This window comes from Cryptomeria japonica, chromosome 11 (genome assembly GCF_030272615.1).
Source record: "Cryptomeria japonica chromosome 11, Sugi_1.0, whole genome shotgun sequence".
In the NCBI taxonomy this organism is placed as follows: domain Eukaryota; kingdom Viridiplantae; phylum Streptophyta; class Pinopsida; order Cupressales; family Cupressaceae; genus Cryptomeria; species Cryptomeria japonica.
Window position 1 is genome coordinate 217,271,741 of NC_081415.1, and position 18,194 is coordinate 217,289,934.

At 34.6% G+C, this 18,194-nt stretch overlaps 1 protein-coding gene across 1 annotated transcript in view; it reads right to left on the reverse strand.

The window, feature by feature from the left end:
- Nucleotides 1-233: 233 nt before the first annotated feature.
- LOC131063820 (probable LRR receptor-like serine/threonine-protein kinase At1g56130) overlaps nucleotides 234-18,194 on the reverse strand; it is a 101,467-nt gene continuing 83,506 nt past the window's right edge. The window contains 12 exon segments of the mRNA XM_059214032.1: nucleotides 234-983; nucleotides 1,082-1,232; nucleotides 1,530-1,767; nucleotides 1,868-1,933; nucleotides 2,012-2,078; nucleotides 2,264-2,382; nucleotides 2,508-2,690; nucleotides 2,923-3,118; nucleotides 3,406-3,782; nucleotides 7,521-7,585; nucleotides 7,845-7,889; nucleotides 8,149-8,214. Coding sequence (XP_059070015.1) covers nucleotides 660-983; nucleotides 1,082-1,232; nucleotides 1,530-1,767; nucleotides 1,868-1,933; nucleotides 2,012-2,078; nucleotides 2,264-2,382; nucleotides 2,508-2,690; nucleotides 2,923-3,118; nucleotides 3,406-3,782; nucleotides 7,521-7,585; nucleotides 7,845-7,889; nucleotides 8,149-8,214 — 1,897 coding nt within the window. The 3' untranslated portion in view covers nucleotides 234-659.

The window sequence follows — 18,194 nt, forward strand, 5'->3', positions numbered from 1 at the left end:
GATTTGCATTTCCTTTCCCAAAGTTGTCAATTTGTGAACATGCGTTAAATTAAATTCTCTTTGTGTTTGAGTTGCACATGAATATAAAATCTTACAAAATCACTAAATAAAGTGCTTTCAATATGTATACATACTCTAAAAACAAAACCCGAAATTTTAAATTTCACTTGATTTTGTTATACACATATTGAGAAAAACTCATGCACAAACACTCACCAATAAATTACAACATATTAAACAAATTGACATATTTAATAATAAAATGAAACACTAAATATAAAAACCAAAAACCAGCAATTGTATCCCTACTCCCAAATTTTAAGATTAACTTGCAATAAAATCACTTGTAGATGTGGGATACAGTGGAGGTGAATTGTATGGGCGTTTACATAATACAATGAAACACTAAAATATTAAAAACCAGCGATTATATCCCTACTCCCAAATTTTAATATCAACTTCATTATAAACATGTGTGGATGTGGGATATAGTGGACGTCAATTGTATGGGAGTCTATGAAAAACGGTACTACACTACATCTAAACATAGTCACTACAAAATGTGGGGACATTAGCAAGGACGAGGTCTCCACGTTGTTCCTTGAGTTCAATATTCATCGGCCATCTCCTAAAGCCAGGTGGATCATTGATGGAGTCATTTATTTATTTTCAGGCAGCAATATATCTGTGCTTTTCCGCTGTGGTGTTAGTGCAATAGATAGGTTTTCAGAATCTCGAGAAGCCAAATGGTTGTTGTACTGCCAATCTGTGATATAACCGGGGCGAGAAGCAATAGGAATTTCGTCTAGATCACCAGTCAGCATTGCTACTACTCGAGACATTGATGGGCGTTTTGCAGGCAAAGCTTGTGTGCAAAGAAGGGCTACTGCAATTACTCTGAGGACTTCTTCTTCTATGTATGTTGGTCTTAGTTGAGGATCCATCAATTCCAGCAGTCTCTTTTGCTCATGCAATTGCCAAGCCTACAATTTGATGAGTGGGTGATGGTCATTAGTAATGACTAAACTAGACAAAAACTATAATCTGCATATTGAAGAAACTTTGCTAAATTAGTACACACCCATTCCAGAAGGTAGATACTCTCTTCTGGCAAGCTTGTCTCTGTATTACTCCTTCCGCTCACCACTTCTAAAGCAACAACACCAAAGCTGAAAACATCAGCCTTTTCTGTGAGGTGACCTCGCATTGCATATTCTGGAGCCAGATATCCTCTTCAAACACAAACACTTTCCAATCAGATTATACGAAAGTAGACATGGGAACTTCAACTGTTTGTAAAAGCTTCAACATGTACAATAGTTTTATTAATCAGCCCTAAAAAAAATAAAATTGTTCGTTCATACATGTAATAAAGAAAAGAAAGCATTTGTGAACAGATAAACAAGATTGTGACCCGGAAGAATATCTCATTCACATAGGATCTTACAATATCAGAACATTATACTGTTTGTATAAGAAAACTTCATCTCTTTCACAAAAATGAAATCTAATACTCAAGGTAATCTTACATTGTGCCAGCAACTCTGGTACTGATATGAGTTTTGGTTTCATCAAATAGCTTAGCCAATCCAAAATCTGCAATCTTAGGGTTTAGAAAGTTATCCAATAGGATGTTACTCGCTTTGATGTCTCGATGCACTATTCGGACACTGGATTCCTCGTGAAGGTAAGCAAGCCCACGTGCAGTCCCAATGCAGATGTTGTGTCGAGTGGGCCAGTCCAGGTGGATTTCAGATCTTTTGTTGCCTGCGATTTAGCATACATGAAACTCATATATTTGTTGCTATGTTGTGAAGGAGTACAAAATAACTCTTACAAATCAAGTGGTGTGGCCATATATTCTTACCAAATAAAGCTTGTGCAAGACTGTTGTTTTCCAGACATTCGTAGATCAAAATACGGTGTTCTCCTTCTACACAGCATCCATGCAATTTAACGAGGTTCCTATGTTGCACTGCAGATATTACAGCTACTTCATTTATAAACTCACGCTTTCCTTGCTTAGATTCAGCTGACAGTTGCTTCACTGCTACTAATTTACCATCTGGAAGAATGCCCTGTTATAATGCCATATTCCAGCACAATTTAAAGATAAAGAGAGATTCGTAATTAGCATGAAACATGAGAAATAATTGCTAGGAAACATAAATTACGAAGAATGTTATGTTTTCTCTATGGAGTTTATATCTGTACACAAATTTAAAACAAGTGAATGCAAATACTATAATGCACATTAACATACCTTATGAACTGTACCAAATCCTCCCTCTCCCAACTTATTTTCTTCATGAAAGTCACTTGTCGCATTCTTCATGTCAGCATAGCTAAATATGTTTGGTTTTGTCTGGATTCCTTCAAGTGCTGATAAAGAAGCAAGATGTGATGGGTATCAACACCATTACGAAATTCCTCAAAATCAAAGTCAACTCAATTGGGAGAAAGATACAATTCATGAAATTGCACTACCTAAAAGCTCTTTCTATTACCTTCTTGTTCCTGACCACGTGCTTCTAAGGACTTTCTGACTCTCCTCCGCCAGGAAATGATAAAAACAAGACATGTCAAAACAGCAGCCGTTACACCAAGAACAGTTCCCATCACTACTCCAGTCTTGCTTTTCTTTGGAGTGGAGTTGGAAGGTGGAAGATTCGATACAGTAGCATTGAATTCTATACACAATAAAATTTTCTGGTTTAAAGATGTCTAGGGTTTCCAATATGCATTTAATGTTGTAAATTATGTAAATAAATTTGCAGGCAACTGCTAAAAATTGTATTTTACTAATTTTACTAAAGTGTTGCTCGTTTCTATGCATTGTCCTCATCCCAACATAATTACGTTCTGTTTACATCTTCATCTTTAAATTAAATAAAGAGAAAAGTCGCGCCATTTTTTTTTTACCAGGTGTAACACTTATGGCTGATATTAAAGGTCCATAGGTTCCTTGTTCTGTGATACAGCACGTTCCCTTCCCAGCCCAGAAAAAATGGATTTCAAGGAAATTTTCAGTCACATTTGTCGTGAAAGATTGCTCAACTGCTACAAATGAACCTCCCGCCTCCTCTTGTATGTTGAAATTTGTTAATACTTTACTCCCCTACAACATCAGTGGACAAAAAGTTGTAGAACTGAGGTACTGTGCAAAGCTAGTATTTACCAAATGAGAAAATAAAGAATCCAAATGAGATTGCATGCATTGTGATTGCCTAAATCTTTTTATCGATGTCATTCGCACTTGACATTTGTAAACAACAAAGGACCATAATAGAAAATATGCCAAAAATTATCTGTACCTCCGTTTCCCCATACAAAACAAGGAAATACATCGACACTGTTTGAAGAGGAAATAGAAATCAAATCATAATTAAAGTGGGCTACACATACCTGAACAGAAACATCAAAAATGCGTTTTCCAAGGCTCTTCCAGCTTTGAGTGTCTAGAATATCTATTTCAGCAAACTGTAGTTTTACTGTATATTCTCCATTTTCAAGCCCTAAACCATAGTACCTTAGTGAACTGGAAGATAAGCGTGCCGTTTGGTAGAGTTCTGTATCTAACGTATTCGTGAATTGAGATTGACTGGATTGTGTAAAACTAGCTGCTGGATTGTCCAGAAAAACTCCAGTATTGCTGACTCCCCACTTTTGTGTATCACTCACATAAAATGAGGCAGCATCAAGTGTTTCGTTGTCACTTTCATAAGAAATTCCAAGCTGGGAAGTCTTTTGTAAGCCGCCACAGTTTATTGCAAATTGAGAATCTGAAAATTTTGAAGTCAAAATGTTATAATTAACAAATATTCCAGCACTCCTTGGACAAGAAAACAAGAGGTTACATTTCTTTTTTATGAGGAAAAACTTTATTATAATACCAAACTAAACTGAATGTTGTTGATACATAATAGCTTCGGGGAGATAAATGATTGAATGGGAGATAAATGAAGTCTCCCATTCAATCATCTATCTCATAGATAGATAATTTCAGATTTCACTGATTATTCCTTTATCTGATATTTATGTTATAATTGCTCTCCTTATTCTGTTACAGCATCTATCAATTATGTTACTCGTGCAAACTGATGATTAAATTAAGTGCAAACTATTAAACCGATAATGATCGGGTTTTGTTCTAACCCCCGATTCATTATCGGGTTATCATTTTAATAGCCACCGAATTTACATAATGATCAGGCTTGATGAATTAAATGGTTATCAGACTTAATGCATTACCACCGACTAACTTAAGTTATCGGACTTAAACCATTTTAATTGCCACCGTATATATTAATCGGGCTTAAACCAAACATTGCCACCGATTAATATTGATCGGGTTTTATCCAACATGTCATCGATTACCATCAGCCTTGTTATGTTGTATATTGACAACGGAAATGATATCGGTTCATTTACATATGTTATGGCACCAATTAGCAATCGGTTATGGAGGGACACAACCAAGGGGTATCTTGGTCGATCATGTCCTTTGGACATGACCGATCAAGGTACCACTTGATCGGTCCTCTCCATTATATATATATACCGATAAAATGTTGTGGAGAGGACATATAAAATTCTCCACCTGCAACAAAGAAAAGAAATCAGATTTATTATATTGTGAAATAACATAGAAAAGAAAAATTAAATTGAATATAACTTGCTCTTTGAATTGAAAATTCAAATACATTTACAAATGCTTCATTTCATAGGAAGCAACAGCATCATTGTCATCTTTTTAATTGTTATTGGTTGATAGAAAATGGTTGCTTTATGGTTTGTTTCCCCGAAAGAACTTCTTCTTCCTCCCATCTGATCCTCTAGATTAAGAATACAGTTTCAATAAATAGGAAGATTCAAGGTGCATATTTATTTTCTTTTTCCACAGAAAACCAACTATTTGATCCTTGTGGTCACAACTCTAGAGATTTTGTAAGTACTAAAGTCCTGCAAGTCTGTCTTCTTGAAGTCTGTAGAAAATTAGAAATGTGGAACATGATGCCTTTACACTAACGTACCTTGTGTAAGTCCTTATTAGTAACTGTGAAATCCTAGAATGAGACACTGTGACTGAAGTGCACTTGAAAGACAATTCTCAGGATATTATTGTTGTTCACTGGTACCAGTAAGAAAAGTTTTAGCCAAATGAAAAAGATAAGGAAGAAAATGACAAAATACAGAATAGCTTCCAAAAAAAAGTGCTCAGAACCTATCTTGATGAGCTGTAGAATCATTAGATTGAAATTAAATTGGATATGCCTGTTATGGGGTTCTTCTACCCAGACATGACAAGTGAATTTGAGGAGCTTTGAATTTTTATGACGAATACCAAGGAAGAAAGTCCCTTAAACTGCCTCTACGTGCGGAAATTCCAATGACTCGGAAGGAGGGATTTGGGGATCCGAGCAATCCATATCATTGTCCTAGTTTACAGTTGAAGCAACAGAAGAGCTTTAGCACGTGTATAAGAGATTGGAATGAAAGATAATATAGTAACAGTTCTTGATCTCCACGTACTTCAACTTCAAATGAACTTTGGATATTGGCTCAACAATAGTCTGGGTAGCCATCGCCATTCTTCTTTCCAGTAACTTCATCATTGACGACAGCACAATGTTTCAACTGCATGCCCAGCAACTTCCTTTAAGCCTACTTCCAAATCTGACTGTTGCCTCAATGCTGGGAATGTCGGATGGATGATGAGTCGACTGAAGATTGTGAAATTAACGGTTTCAACTCCCTCATTCTTGTCTTCTTTCAGCATCTTCATCTCTGCTCTTTTCATCATCAGTGACTGCAGGTTTGTGTGGGGATGATTTTGACGAGTGTCACAGATAGCCCTATCATTACTCGAGTTATTATGGGAAAGTTCGGAAAAAAATATTAATTTCTTTATTTGAAGAATTTCACGAGGGTGGGTCTCTATTAAAGCATCTTCTAAAAATAAAAACATCTTCGGATCGGACAAAGAAGATATGGTTGCACTGATTATTAATAGCCTATCACCATCTTATGAGACTTTTCTCGAGCCTCTCAACCTTATTAGTAGAAAGACACATTTTGACTTTTGACAAGGTCAATTCATACTTGTTGGATAAAGAATAAAGGCGATAGTAGATAATTGAAGTTTCTGAACTAGTTCAGAAAATTCACTTGTTGCATGGTCTTGGGTACAAATTATAACTCCTTCCTTTCACATCACAATCATGGAGAAAAGTATGGTGCGTCTATGGTTAGAAATTTGCATATGTTAATAATGATTGTAGAAAAAGAGAGTGCGATCTCTCATAATGAAACTATTGTGGTGGATACTATTGAGCATTTGGTGTATGGTTAGAGGTCGAGATGAGCTACTTCTAGATGATGGTGACAATTATTTGGAGCAATCAAAGAATGCATTGAAAAATAAAAGAAAATAACATTATTTTTATATGAATTACACCTATGAGTAAAAGGTATTCAAAGTTGTTCCAAGGTCATCTCCCATCAACAAGAAAAGACAAAACACGTGTAAGCCAACTCATCAACTAACAAAGTCATGATGAAGAATATGGAGCACATATTGAGCTACAATTCAAGTGGAATTGTGCCCAATTATGACCATGTGAGAAGAAAGACTAAATGAAAATTTTCAAATATTTTGTCATCTACAAGGATGTAAAGAAATCATGTCATTTGAAGACAAATAAAGGTGATACATTTTTTTCAATTTCTTTTTTAATCTTTGGGAAATAGTGGACAAATGTCTAAAATTGCACCAAAATTTAGGAGTCTCTTAAAAGCACAAGTGACTTTGCCCTTGTGAGGAAGCAACATCCACATCCACGTCCACACAAAAGATAAAGTATCTATTTAGGTACCTTATTTATGAATAAGGGATTATCACTTTTCATAATTTAAAAGAGAGTGGTAGAAATCATATCTTGAAATTTTATGTGGGACCAAACCTAAATAACAAGACAAAACAACAAAACAAGACCTAGAAAGGTCAAGCCCAAACAACAAGAACCAATAAAGTCACTAGGCAACAAAAGATGCACTATCAAGCTAGATAACAATCATCTTTAGTTGGAAAGGTAATGAAATTGGTAATTCTAAATTATATGGAAGATGCTTGGTCAATTGTGTTAGCACTTGTAAAACAAACAATAGTAATATTGAGGAATTGTTATTACATTAAGTTAGTTAGCATTTACAAATTTGTTTACTTATTTGTTTAAATTATACATTTTTATGTGTTTTCTCTCATTTTATATTTAGTTTCATTGAATCATGGTATCTTCTCTAGCTATTTCCTTTTAGGCTTTTGTTCATTTGCCTACAAGAAGTGATTTAAAGTTTGATATTATCATCTTTTCCCTACTACAAAACTTTAACTTTCATGATATAATTTGTTATTGCTAACCAACTTGAAAAATAACATCTTCACCTCCTAGGTGTAAGGTCCTATTTAACTCCTCAATGCAATTGGATATACATAAAATAAAATAACTTGAATAACTTACAGCGTGGAGTTCCTTTATTACAAGGAAAAGTCCGTTGAAGGCAAGCCAATCTACTTGAGGCAAGTCTATAGTAAAAAACATTGCCATCGAATTGAATGTATGATGTTCTTCATGCTAATTTAAAGGAACAATTTAAGTCTAGGAATATATTAAACAAATGTACATTTAAGCTTTGACAAAAAAAATTTGAATTCATACACAATCTAACCTAATGTATTAGATTAAAGAAGAATAATGTAAAAAATTTCCTTTTATGTGGTAGAATGTGAACAAGTGTGATTGTAATGTTTGCTCAATATTATAACAATAAATGAATATTCTTACCCATCATTTGTATTGTTTATATCCAAGTAATTTCCGACCAGATTTCTGCACATAGAGAAAATTAAATTTCACATGTTGCAAAATGAATCTATAGAAGAACCTTGTTGGATATAGTTCCCAACAAGAAAGACATTTATACTCAACAAGAGAAGGTGCATATATTAGACAAAAATGAAAGTAAAAAAGGTATAAATAGAGGAAAAGTAGCAGAATAGTAGACTTTTATCAGATCAATTACTAAAGAGTTTGAAAAGTCTAGCTAATGACTTGGTTTAAATAAAGCTATCCACTCCCCTTGACTTACGCATTCAAAGTTGTGTTATTGAACCAAGTTGGAAGAGTTCCATTGAATTGATTGTAAGATAGATCTCTGGGACATAAGACATCAATACTAAAGTAAGTCCAAATTACATGTAAAAGTCAAAACTGAGATTTCAAAAAATAATGAAACTTGGATAGTTCAAGATTGTGCTTCCATTAGCCCAGTTTATCTATAAACTGAAGAAAAAAAATGAATACATTGATGTTAACTCAATGATCCTATTTTGAAACATATAAAATAAAAATTACAAATAGAACTACCAAAAAGCAACAAATACATCTTCTATGAAAGCATAAAATATGAGAGAAAGGCTTTTTGATTGATCTTAATATATTGGTCACATGAGGGAGAGCTCCTAATGAAAAATAAAATGCTTTCATTCAAGAAAACAATTGTCATCAAAGGACTTTAAAAAATTCATACAATGTTGGCTACTAATCTGTGTGTTAATGATATTATTTGATACATCTTATGCTTGCTAGCTATCTATTCTAAAAATGATTTATGGGCTATTAATCTGTGTGTTGATGATATTATTTGATACATCTTATGCTTCCTAGCTACTTATTCTAAAAATGATTCATGATAATTTTCATACAAATACAAGTTATTTCTATTGAAGGTTCAACATAATTTTAAAATTGTGTGTGGTAATTTTCCATACAAAAACAAGTTACTTCTAATGGAAGTTTATATGTTGATTTGCACACCTATACTAGAACAACTTAATCTAACTTACAATTTATCATACTTAGAGAAGGTGATAGTTAAAAATAAAGATGTAGTTAAATGAAATAATCAAAGAGGATTTTACAAATTATAGTTAACACCTAAAACAATTCTATAAGAGTGTCAATGTTTCATTAAATAAGAAAACATTGATAGTCAAGAGCATAGAAATGAGCATTCCTTCCATTAGAGTTATATGTACCCTACATCTCAATTATATTTTCATTAACTCCTCAAGGTTCAATAGTAATTTCCATCTTTCATAGCTTTTCCAAGCTTTGTACTATTTCCAAGTTATTAAGAATTTACTAAAAATTATGTCTCTTTTACTTGTTATGAGCTTGATGCTAATGACTAGCTTTAACAAGTGAACAACATTACAAGAGAGACATTGAGATGCCTTTGAGATTAAATGAACGCAGATAATATATTTCATATATGACAAAGAGACAAGAATTCAATGTCCATGTTCAATTTACATAAACAACACAATACACACAATTACACTCCATGTGAGTTGAATTTCAATGCCTTATATTAAATTTAAACTCTACTTCTTTGACTTGTACAAAAAAAAATTGGGCTAAGCAAGTTGCATCACGTATCGAATATAATAACTCTTGCTCACTTTTTCAAAAGCACACAAAACACTATAAAATATTATTTTCAATTTATCTCATTACTACACATGCACTACACAATAATATGAGATCTTTCCAATTTGAACAAACAAAATTGTAATTTTTGAAAAAATAATAAAACTTTCAACACAAATCCATTACATGCAAATTCTTAATACATGTATGACATCTAAATGGCTCCACCTAAAAATCAAAGAAGGTAGATCTCTCATTATCAAAACCTAATGTCCATAGGGTTTTTGTCCTAGGAATTGAAGAGCTAAGAAACATCTCAAACTCCCAAAAACAACTTTTTGAAAATTATACTTTAAAACTCACTTTTTAAATAACAATCCTTTTGCTCCATAATGTGACTTTATTTTATTTTTACTTCTTTTTTTTTTGGCACTTTAGTAACTTGAAAATTTGAAATTCACCTTATTAAATAATTAATATAAGTTAATTTTAATTTTTTGCCAACTTAATGTTTAATTATTTAATTAATAAATTATTTTCCGCACATCTAGTCAAAGTTGTGAAAAATACAAAAAATAGCCCAAAGGTGAATTTTGAATATACCAACATACTTTGAAGCTCACTAGAGATCAATTTTACTTAAATTTCACTTTCCAAAAATGGAATATTCTTGCAAGAAGTTTTAATACTCTCAAAATATTGAAACTCCACCCAAAAAGAATCAATGGACTCAACTTGATTCCCCTAACACAACAAAAAAAACTAAACTCTATTCTAAAAAGGACGGTGCTCTCCAAAGAAACTAAACCAATTAAAAATGTTGGAATGACCATGAATGGGGAGATTACACTATGTGTGAATAAATAGTATCCAAAGGGAATTCAATGCTTCTAACATTTGTGGTGAATTGAAAGAAGGAAGTTGGATCAATTTAACCTCACTTATAAGAAAAAGTATCAAGCACTTGGAAATAGGGTAATAGAAGAAAGTAGATAAAAAACCCCACACACACACACACACACACACACACACATATATATATATTTGTAATATCCTTTTTTGGTAGCAATGTAATAATTGATTAATTATTCATTTATTTAATAATTAATTAATATTATTTAAAGTTTAAGTGATTTATTGAAGGAAAATAATTTATTTAGTAATTAATTAAAAGAATCCATTGCTAGAAAGTATTATTAAAAGGAGCTTTGGAATGCAAAAGACAACAATTAGAAGAGTTTGGAGAGTTGTGGCTTTTAGGAGGTTTGGGGACAAAACCCAACTTGATATTTGTGGTGGATTTGTAAGGAGTTCACATTTAGACTTCATGAAGAAATTTGTAAATCTTTTGAAAAGTCAAATTTCAAATTTTAATTAGTATAAATCTTAGAGACATATTTTGTTAAGTTTCAATTTGAAGTTCTCTTAATGATTTATTGAATTAAAGAATAAAATTTATGATTTGAGCAAATAGATATTATTCTAGAAGTATATTTTACTCAGCCTCAATAACCAGTGTGCCGGAAGTACTTGGGCAATGATATTTATAATTATTCCAAATCATCGTGTGCAGGTTATTATTATTTAACATTCAACATTCGGCAAATAGATTATAATAAATCTGTGGACATATTTAATCACCGGACTTACTGAAATTTATCTGAAGAGGGCCGATGGAAAAATATTGGGAAAGCATTTAACAATGACTTGGGAATGATGGAAAATTTAATATTATAAATGAGCCAATTATTGTGAAGTTGTGGATGTTTATTTGTTGAAACAGTACCATAAACAGCAATACAAAGCTGTAGAACATTACATAAACAGCAATATAAAGCTGTAGAATGTAGGTCATTAGATATTGCACACATAGCATAACTCGGAACCTGAAAATACAAGACAACAGCTGTAGAAAGACTAAAATGACAGCTGAAAGAGCATACCAACTATTAAACGTGAAAACTGAAAGACCATAAGCAGTCTGAGTTTTAATGACACCAACAAAGACATGAAAGCGCAGCTTGAGTTTCAACGGCACCAGCAATGACCAAAGGCCCTGAGAATAAAACAAACTTTATTATTTTGGGTGATTGCATGGAACATTCCAAGTTGGCGTGAGTTTATAAGGTGCGATTCTACTTATTTCTGGCGGATTCTCTTCATCCTGGACACAACTGCATATTTACGGCTGGAGCATTGCATATCAAAACTGGGAGATTACTTGGCGTAAGCTTCGTTCAATTTTCTGAAAAGAAGTTTTTGGAGATCGTGGGTTTAAATCAGGAAAAGCAATATCTTTATATGCTGTTGGATGTGAAGTTCCACTGACTGAGTTGTTAAAAGCACAAAAAGGTCAGATTCCTAATGCTCGGCACAAAGTTTATATAATGTGCAATCTGTTTTCTGTTTATTGAATCAGTGAATATCTTTGATAATAATTCGTTCTGGATATCTGTTATTGAATTTCATTCTGGTTATCCGTTATTGAGTTGTTCTGATTGATCGTAAAAACTTGTATATCACATTTCAAGTCACGTGTTTATGAAAATCAATTCCTCACAACTCAATAATTAATCGTCAATAATATGCAAACTGTTTGTTTAAATGTCCATTCATTGAACTTCGGATGAAAGACGGGAAATTCTGTGTTTAGCAATAGCGGAGGTTATTACAATATAAAAAAAATAGTACCTCCAACAATTTGCATATTAAGTTGGGCAGTAGAAATATACCACTCAAACTACAATTCCTAAATAACGTTAAGTTAAATATCTAATTTAACTTTAATACTTTAACATACTTTTAAAAAATATCTCAAAACACCATAAGTCGCCAAGATATCATCACTTTAAGCAATCATCAACTAACTAAAAATAGTAACTCTGCCAACTGATCAAATCGGTGACTATACTGACACTTACTACAAATAGTAAGAATGAAAAAATTGTTTTAAGTCTCTCGAGACAGTGTCAAATGACTCCATTGAACATTTTGAGCTCACTGGTGACATCGAATTACTCCTCTGATCAAACTGAACTGCACTACAAGAGAACCCGAAAACGGGGACATTACAATGGCATAAAATTTCATAGAACTACACCCTTTCATAACTATCCTCTAATTATTTGAATTAGAGAAATCCCTAGATTTGTAAATGAGGTGGAAAATATGTTGCAACCAAGTAGAAGGGATCTCGAAATGAATCACCCATTGAAAACTTGTGAAATGGGGCAAGGAAGCGAATCCACATCATATTTGAGAAACTTAGTCTAGAGGCCCTCACAATTAGACACTTTGTTATAGGAAAGTGTTGTGACCTTTTCACACATCACCCCATTGCAAATGGGGACCCCCTCTTTTTGCTTAGTAGTCTAGTCATTTGCTAGGATTTAGTGTGTCTGGCAGTAATTTTGAGTCTTGATAGCGAATTTGTTTTTAAGGATGAGATCAAGTCACTTGTCCTAGTCCAAAATTGTTGAACAAGTGTAAAGATTGAGAATTGAGGGTGAGATTCTGAGAAGTGCAAAATGTTGTCATAGAGCAAGAAAGTTGTAAAGATGTAAAAATTGTCAATTTTGCAAAATGTTGTCATAGTTGTCAAAATGCAAAAAGTGTTGCAAAAGTTGTTAGGAAAGTCATCAAGAGGATTAAGGTTTTGGAAGTGCTAAGTGTTGATGAACAATGAAATATTCAAGGATGAAGTGCTAAGTGCTAAGATAGGAAATAAGGAGATTTTTTGTGAAAATCCTTGTCTAAAGTATAGAAGTTTAGAGTTGGAATTCAAATTCAGGGATGAAATGTGGAATGCAATGAAAATGTATGGATTTCCCTTAGAAATTTCTCTAGCGTCCCTCATTGTCCTTGATCACATCATGGAAGTGTTATCAATTGTCCTTGGCTAGTCTTCACTTGCGCCTAGTTTTATCCTCAAGGCAACATGGGATTTGCACCCTTCCTTGTCCTTGTGCACCCTTCAAAGGCACCCTGCTTTGTCCTTTCTTGAGGTGGAATTCCGTCCTTCCTTGTTCTTTGTCCTTGTCTACACCAAATCTGCGCTTGGCATTGTCCTTGTCCCTAAACACACCTCAAAGCCGCTCAGCATTTGTCTTTGGGCACCTAGGAATTCCGCCTAGCACTTATCCCTGTGGACTTAGAAATCTCGCTTTGCATTGTCCTTTCTCATCTAGGAAGATCACCTTCATTGAAGTCACTAACACCACCTCAAATGCGCCCATCATTGGTCCTTCTCACTTAAAATTGCCCTAGCACATTGTCCCTTCACACATGGAAAAGTGCTCAAAGACTAGTTCTTATGCACCATGAAAAGACGCCTTTGTGTGTCCTTAAGTGCACTTCCAACGTGCTCAGCACTTGTCCCTATGCATCATCAAATATCGCCTTGCCTTGTCCTTAGGTGCACCTCAAACCCGCCCTTTGCATTTTTCCTTAACAAGCATGAAAACTTGCCTAGGGAGATAAGTGTCCAAGTTGGCCTTCTTGGAGGGAAGTTTTTAAATTTAAATGCCAAAACAAGTGATCAAGCATAGCCGACCTGGGGTGGGTTCTAATTTATTTAATCTCAAACAATTCTAGACTAGGTCGGCCTTGTTTGGGAATTACAAATTCAAGATTAATGGATGCTATAAAAGGAGATCAAACTCTTTCATTTCAACATCAATTCATTGCAATTCATTCAAGGCGAATTATAAGGAGCTGAGCTGAGTGAATTAAGGCAGACTTGATGAATTATATCAGATTTTCAAGCAATTATCTTGCAGATTGGAGTGAATTTTATCAGTTTGAGGGTGTGGATTTGTGGATAAGACCTTGGAGTGATCTTGGAGGCAGACCTAGTGTGAAATTTATCAGCAGACCTAGGGCAAATTGTGTAGACCTAATTCAAATTTCCAGGTCAGACCTAAGAAAGGTGAATCTCCAGCCAGAGGAGAAGTAAACAAGCCTAACTTGGAGAGACTTTTAGACCTACATCATCACCCCCAAGTGAAATTCGTGCATTGAAGAAAAGTAGGTGTGCATTTTAATCAGATTTCCTCACATTTCTGGATTTTAGATAAGAAGGTGGATGATTTTTGTGATTTTCATTGATAATTTTATGAGAAAATCCTTCTACATGTGTCCATATGCAAGAACTTGTTAAAGTTTTCATGATTTTATCACATCTACTTCTTGCATTTACATTAAAATATTTTGAAAATATTTTGAAATCATTTTAGCATCTTTTCATTCTTGTAACTTAAGGTGTTTTATTTTCACGAGGGAAATGTTAGGTGCTAGAGCCGAAGGAGTTTCAAGACAAATACAAATGAAGTATGATTACAAAGGAGTCCTCCAGAATCAAGGATCGTCTCAAAATGGAAGAAGATTGGAGACACCAGCCTTGGACATGTCGACATGGATGAATTCAAGGAGAAAATGTCATGGATACAATCCGTTCAAGATAGCTAAGAGGATGATGAGGAATGGAATTGTGCAAGCCGCCTGTTTACCCCCTACAATCTAGTGCACTGAGTTGATGGTGGAATGTGTGAGGTATTATGATCCTAAGGAGAGACATGTGGTAGCTCCGGATGGTAGAGTGTTGGCTTATCTTTCGTATGAGGCTATTGCGGAGGCTTTCAATATTCCAAGGTACAATTCCACAGTCGACAAAACAAAGGAGGAAACTTTGGAGATGCACAATAACATACTTGATTCTTGTGCAGAAATCATCAACAATACATGAATGTTGAAACCAAGGAGGCATCATTCCAAAATGCCAAAGAGACTTGTTAGGTCCGACTTCAAAGAGGAATATTCGGATCTTGTCACCTTGTTGAACCAGGTAATGGGATGCCCTCAAGTTTCTAACTTTGAGCCATGGATGTTCTACTTTATTGAGGAAATAGTAATCGGGGTGAAGATCAACTAGGCCAAGATAATTAGTGATAACCTAGATGAACAGTTGAGGAACTTGGAACATTCATGATTATTCTACATGAGTTCATCCATAGTCTACATGTTGGTGAGAACTTATAGATGTAGAGGATGGACATGTAAGGGACTTGTTGGGAATAGAGAAAGACAATTCAAATTGTACGAATGTTATCCTCAATTGCACCTTAACAATGCTGCACATTTCAGGAGGGTAAAATGCCTTCTCCATGTACATTGTCCGAACCCTACAAGGAGGCACTCATAAGAGGTTATCACAAGATGCTAAGAAATTCGTGAAGAGGTATGGTTCATGGTTTATATAGTTTCCAAAGTTCACCTATATTAGAATGCAAGGATTTTCATCATCCCCCTTATAGACTTCCAAGATTCCCAACCGACAAGATGATATTGCTAGAGGTAACAAGGCAATTGTCCATGTATGACAAGATCCAAAAGAATAAGCACAAGGACTAGATAGTTTTTCCAATCTCCCTTGGAAATTCAGTCGAGACATGTCATTCACATCAAGCAGTCGAGGCATTTGAGGAAGAATTGTAGTTTTATTCCCTTGTGACATATGAGTCAAGGATGAGTTTTGATCCTTACCACAAGATCTGAAAAGTTTTTGGAAGGAGATACAGGCACAAGGAACACCTTGAGGATTATTGGGTAGCTGCTATGGATGAGTTTGAAATAAGGAAGAGAATGTGTTCCAGATTGTCCGTGCAGATGGCTAGAGTGTGCCACTTGTTCCCTGTCTCAAATTAGTGGAGGATGATGGCAATCGTTTTTAATGCTGTTTTGAAGAAGAAAAGGGTAAACCTCTTCTTGCCCCCCTAATTGGTCTGAGGTGGAGGTAGCAGATTTGAATGTATTGATGAGGCTAGTTATGACATATACACAAAAGTGATTGGATCAACAAATTAATAGGTTGCCAGAAATAAATATCCCTTAACCTACAACTTGATTGGAAACTTGGAATCACAATCCTCGAAGGATGAAATGAATGAAGAACAACATGAAATCAGTACCAGGGGAGTAAAGAGGCAGACAAGATAGTGAAAGTCACAAGAAAAAGGACATGCGAAACTTCATGGGCTAAGAAGACAGAGAAAAGAAGTTTCAAATGAAGAACCATCACAGAAGAAGTAGAAATTTGGAATGGCTCACTCATTAGCCAACACTTTTTCTGTGCAACAAGTTGCCTCTTCCCTTGATAGAAATGTAACATCAGTTGTAGAGAGTGAATCACGAAAGGAAATTGAAATTCATCCAAGTGTTCCAGGAGGTCAAGGTGTGAACAAATCCTTGGAGTCCACTCAACAACAAAATCAAGAGAGAAATCCTTCTCAAAATGTGGAGGTTCTTTTTGATGATCACTTGATGGAGCAACCAACAATACCAATTGAGGAAATCTTGGCGAATGTAGACATGGGTTTTTTGGATGAAGATTTCAATGAAGGAATGATATTGACACTTCAAGGATTTCAATAAAATGAAGAAGTGAAGATATTGAACAATGCACGGTTCCTGAATGGTTAAGGAATGGATTGAAGAAGAAGATTATAGTAGAGAGCAATCTAGATGATGACTTAGAGGATTTTCTAAATAGGATTGGTAATACTATAGAGAAGAAGCAAGCAAAGAAATACTCCAAGATTACAAAAGAGAGTCCAGGATCCCGATTGGTGCAAGTTGCAATTCCAAAGGTTGATACGACAAAAGATGACATCACTCTAGAGGAGTATGAAGTTACAAAAAAGGAACAAGAGACTGAGGAATTTGATGAATCCGTGAAAGTGATCAAATAAAGATTGAGGAAAGCTGAAGAAAAGAGAAATCAGCTTAAAGCGGAAAACCAACAATTGGAGGATTACATATGACTCTTAGTGAATCCAATTCAGCAAGCCAAAGGAACATTTGTCCCTCTTGCAACAATTTCAAAGTAATCAATTGAAGATTTGGAAGGGATAAAGCAACGGAGAAATGGATTAGAAGTGCATTTGATAAGGCAAATGCATTCATTGAGGATTTGGTACAAGCATATGGTAAAGTTGCATTCATTCAGGACAGAATTCAGGCCATACTTGTATTATGTGATGAATTTCAAGATGTTAAGGATAAGACCATTCCACGTTTGCATGTGTTGATGGATATCCCCAAGAAAATTTTAGTGGATGGATATGTGATGGAAGCAAATCAAGCTTGTGACTTCCATTGATGGTATTATGCATTGATGACAAGGATGAAAACCTTTGAGAAGGCAAAGGAAGATTGCAATCAGCTAGCTGCCATGATCAAGGGAATTCAGGATATAATCTTCCTTGTAGTAGAGATAGTGCTTGGAAAGAAGTGAATGATGATAAGGATATGGATGTGAATTAATTGAAGGATAAAATGAAAGCTATCTTCTTCAAGGCCACATGTTCTATTTCAGAGGATTATTTGGAGGATGCTTTTTCATTCATGACTTTCATGAATGGTGTCCAAGACCAAGGACCAGAATGAGAAAGGATATTTGCCACATGTACAACTGACTTGCACTCATGGAGTATAAGGTGGAAGCTGCTCAAGTGCACCAATGGAGAGCTTGACATCATCATGCATAGATTCATTGAATTTTCTATCAAGGGATATGGGGCACACATTACTACATGATAGTTTGTTATAGTCCTAGGTGGCATTGAATTTTCTTATTTTCTCTTGCTCCTCGCATTTTGTGCCAAGGAGGTTGTTCTATTTTTCATTGGTTGATATTTAATAAGAGTT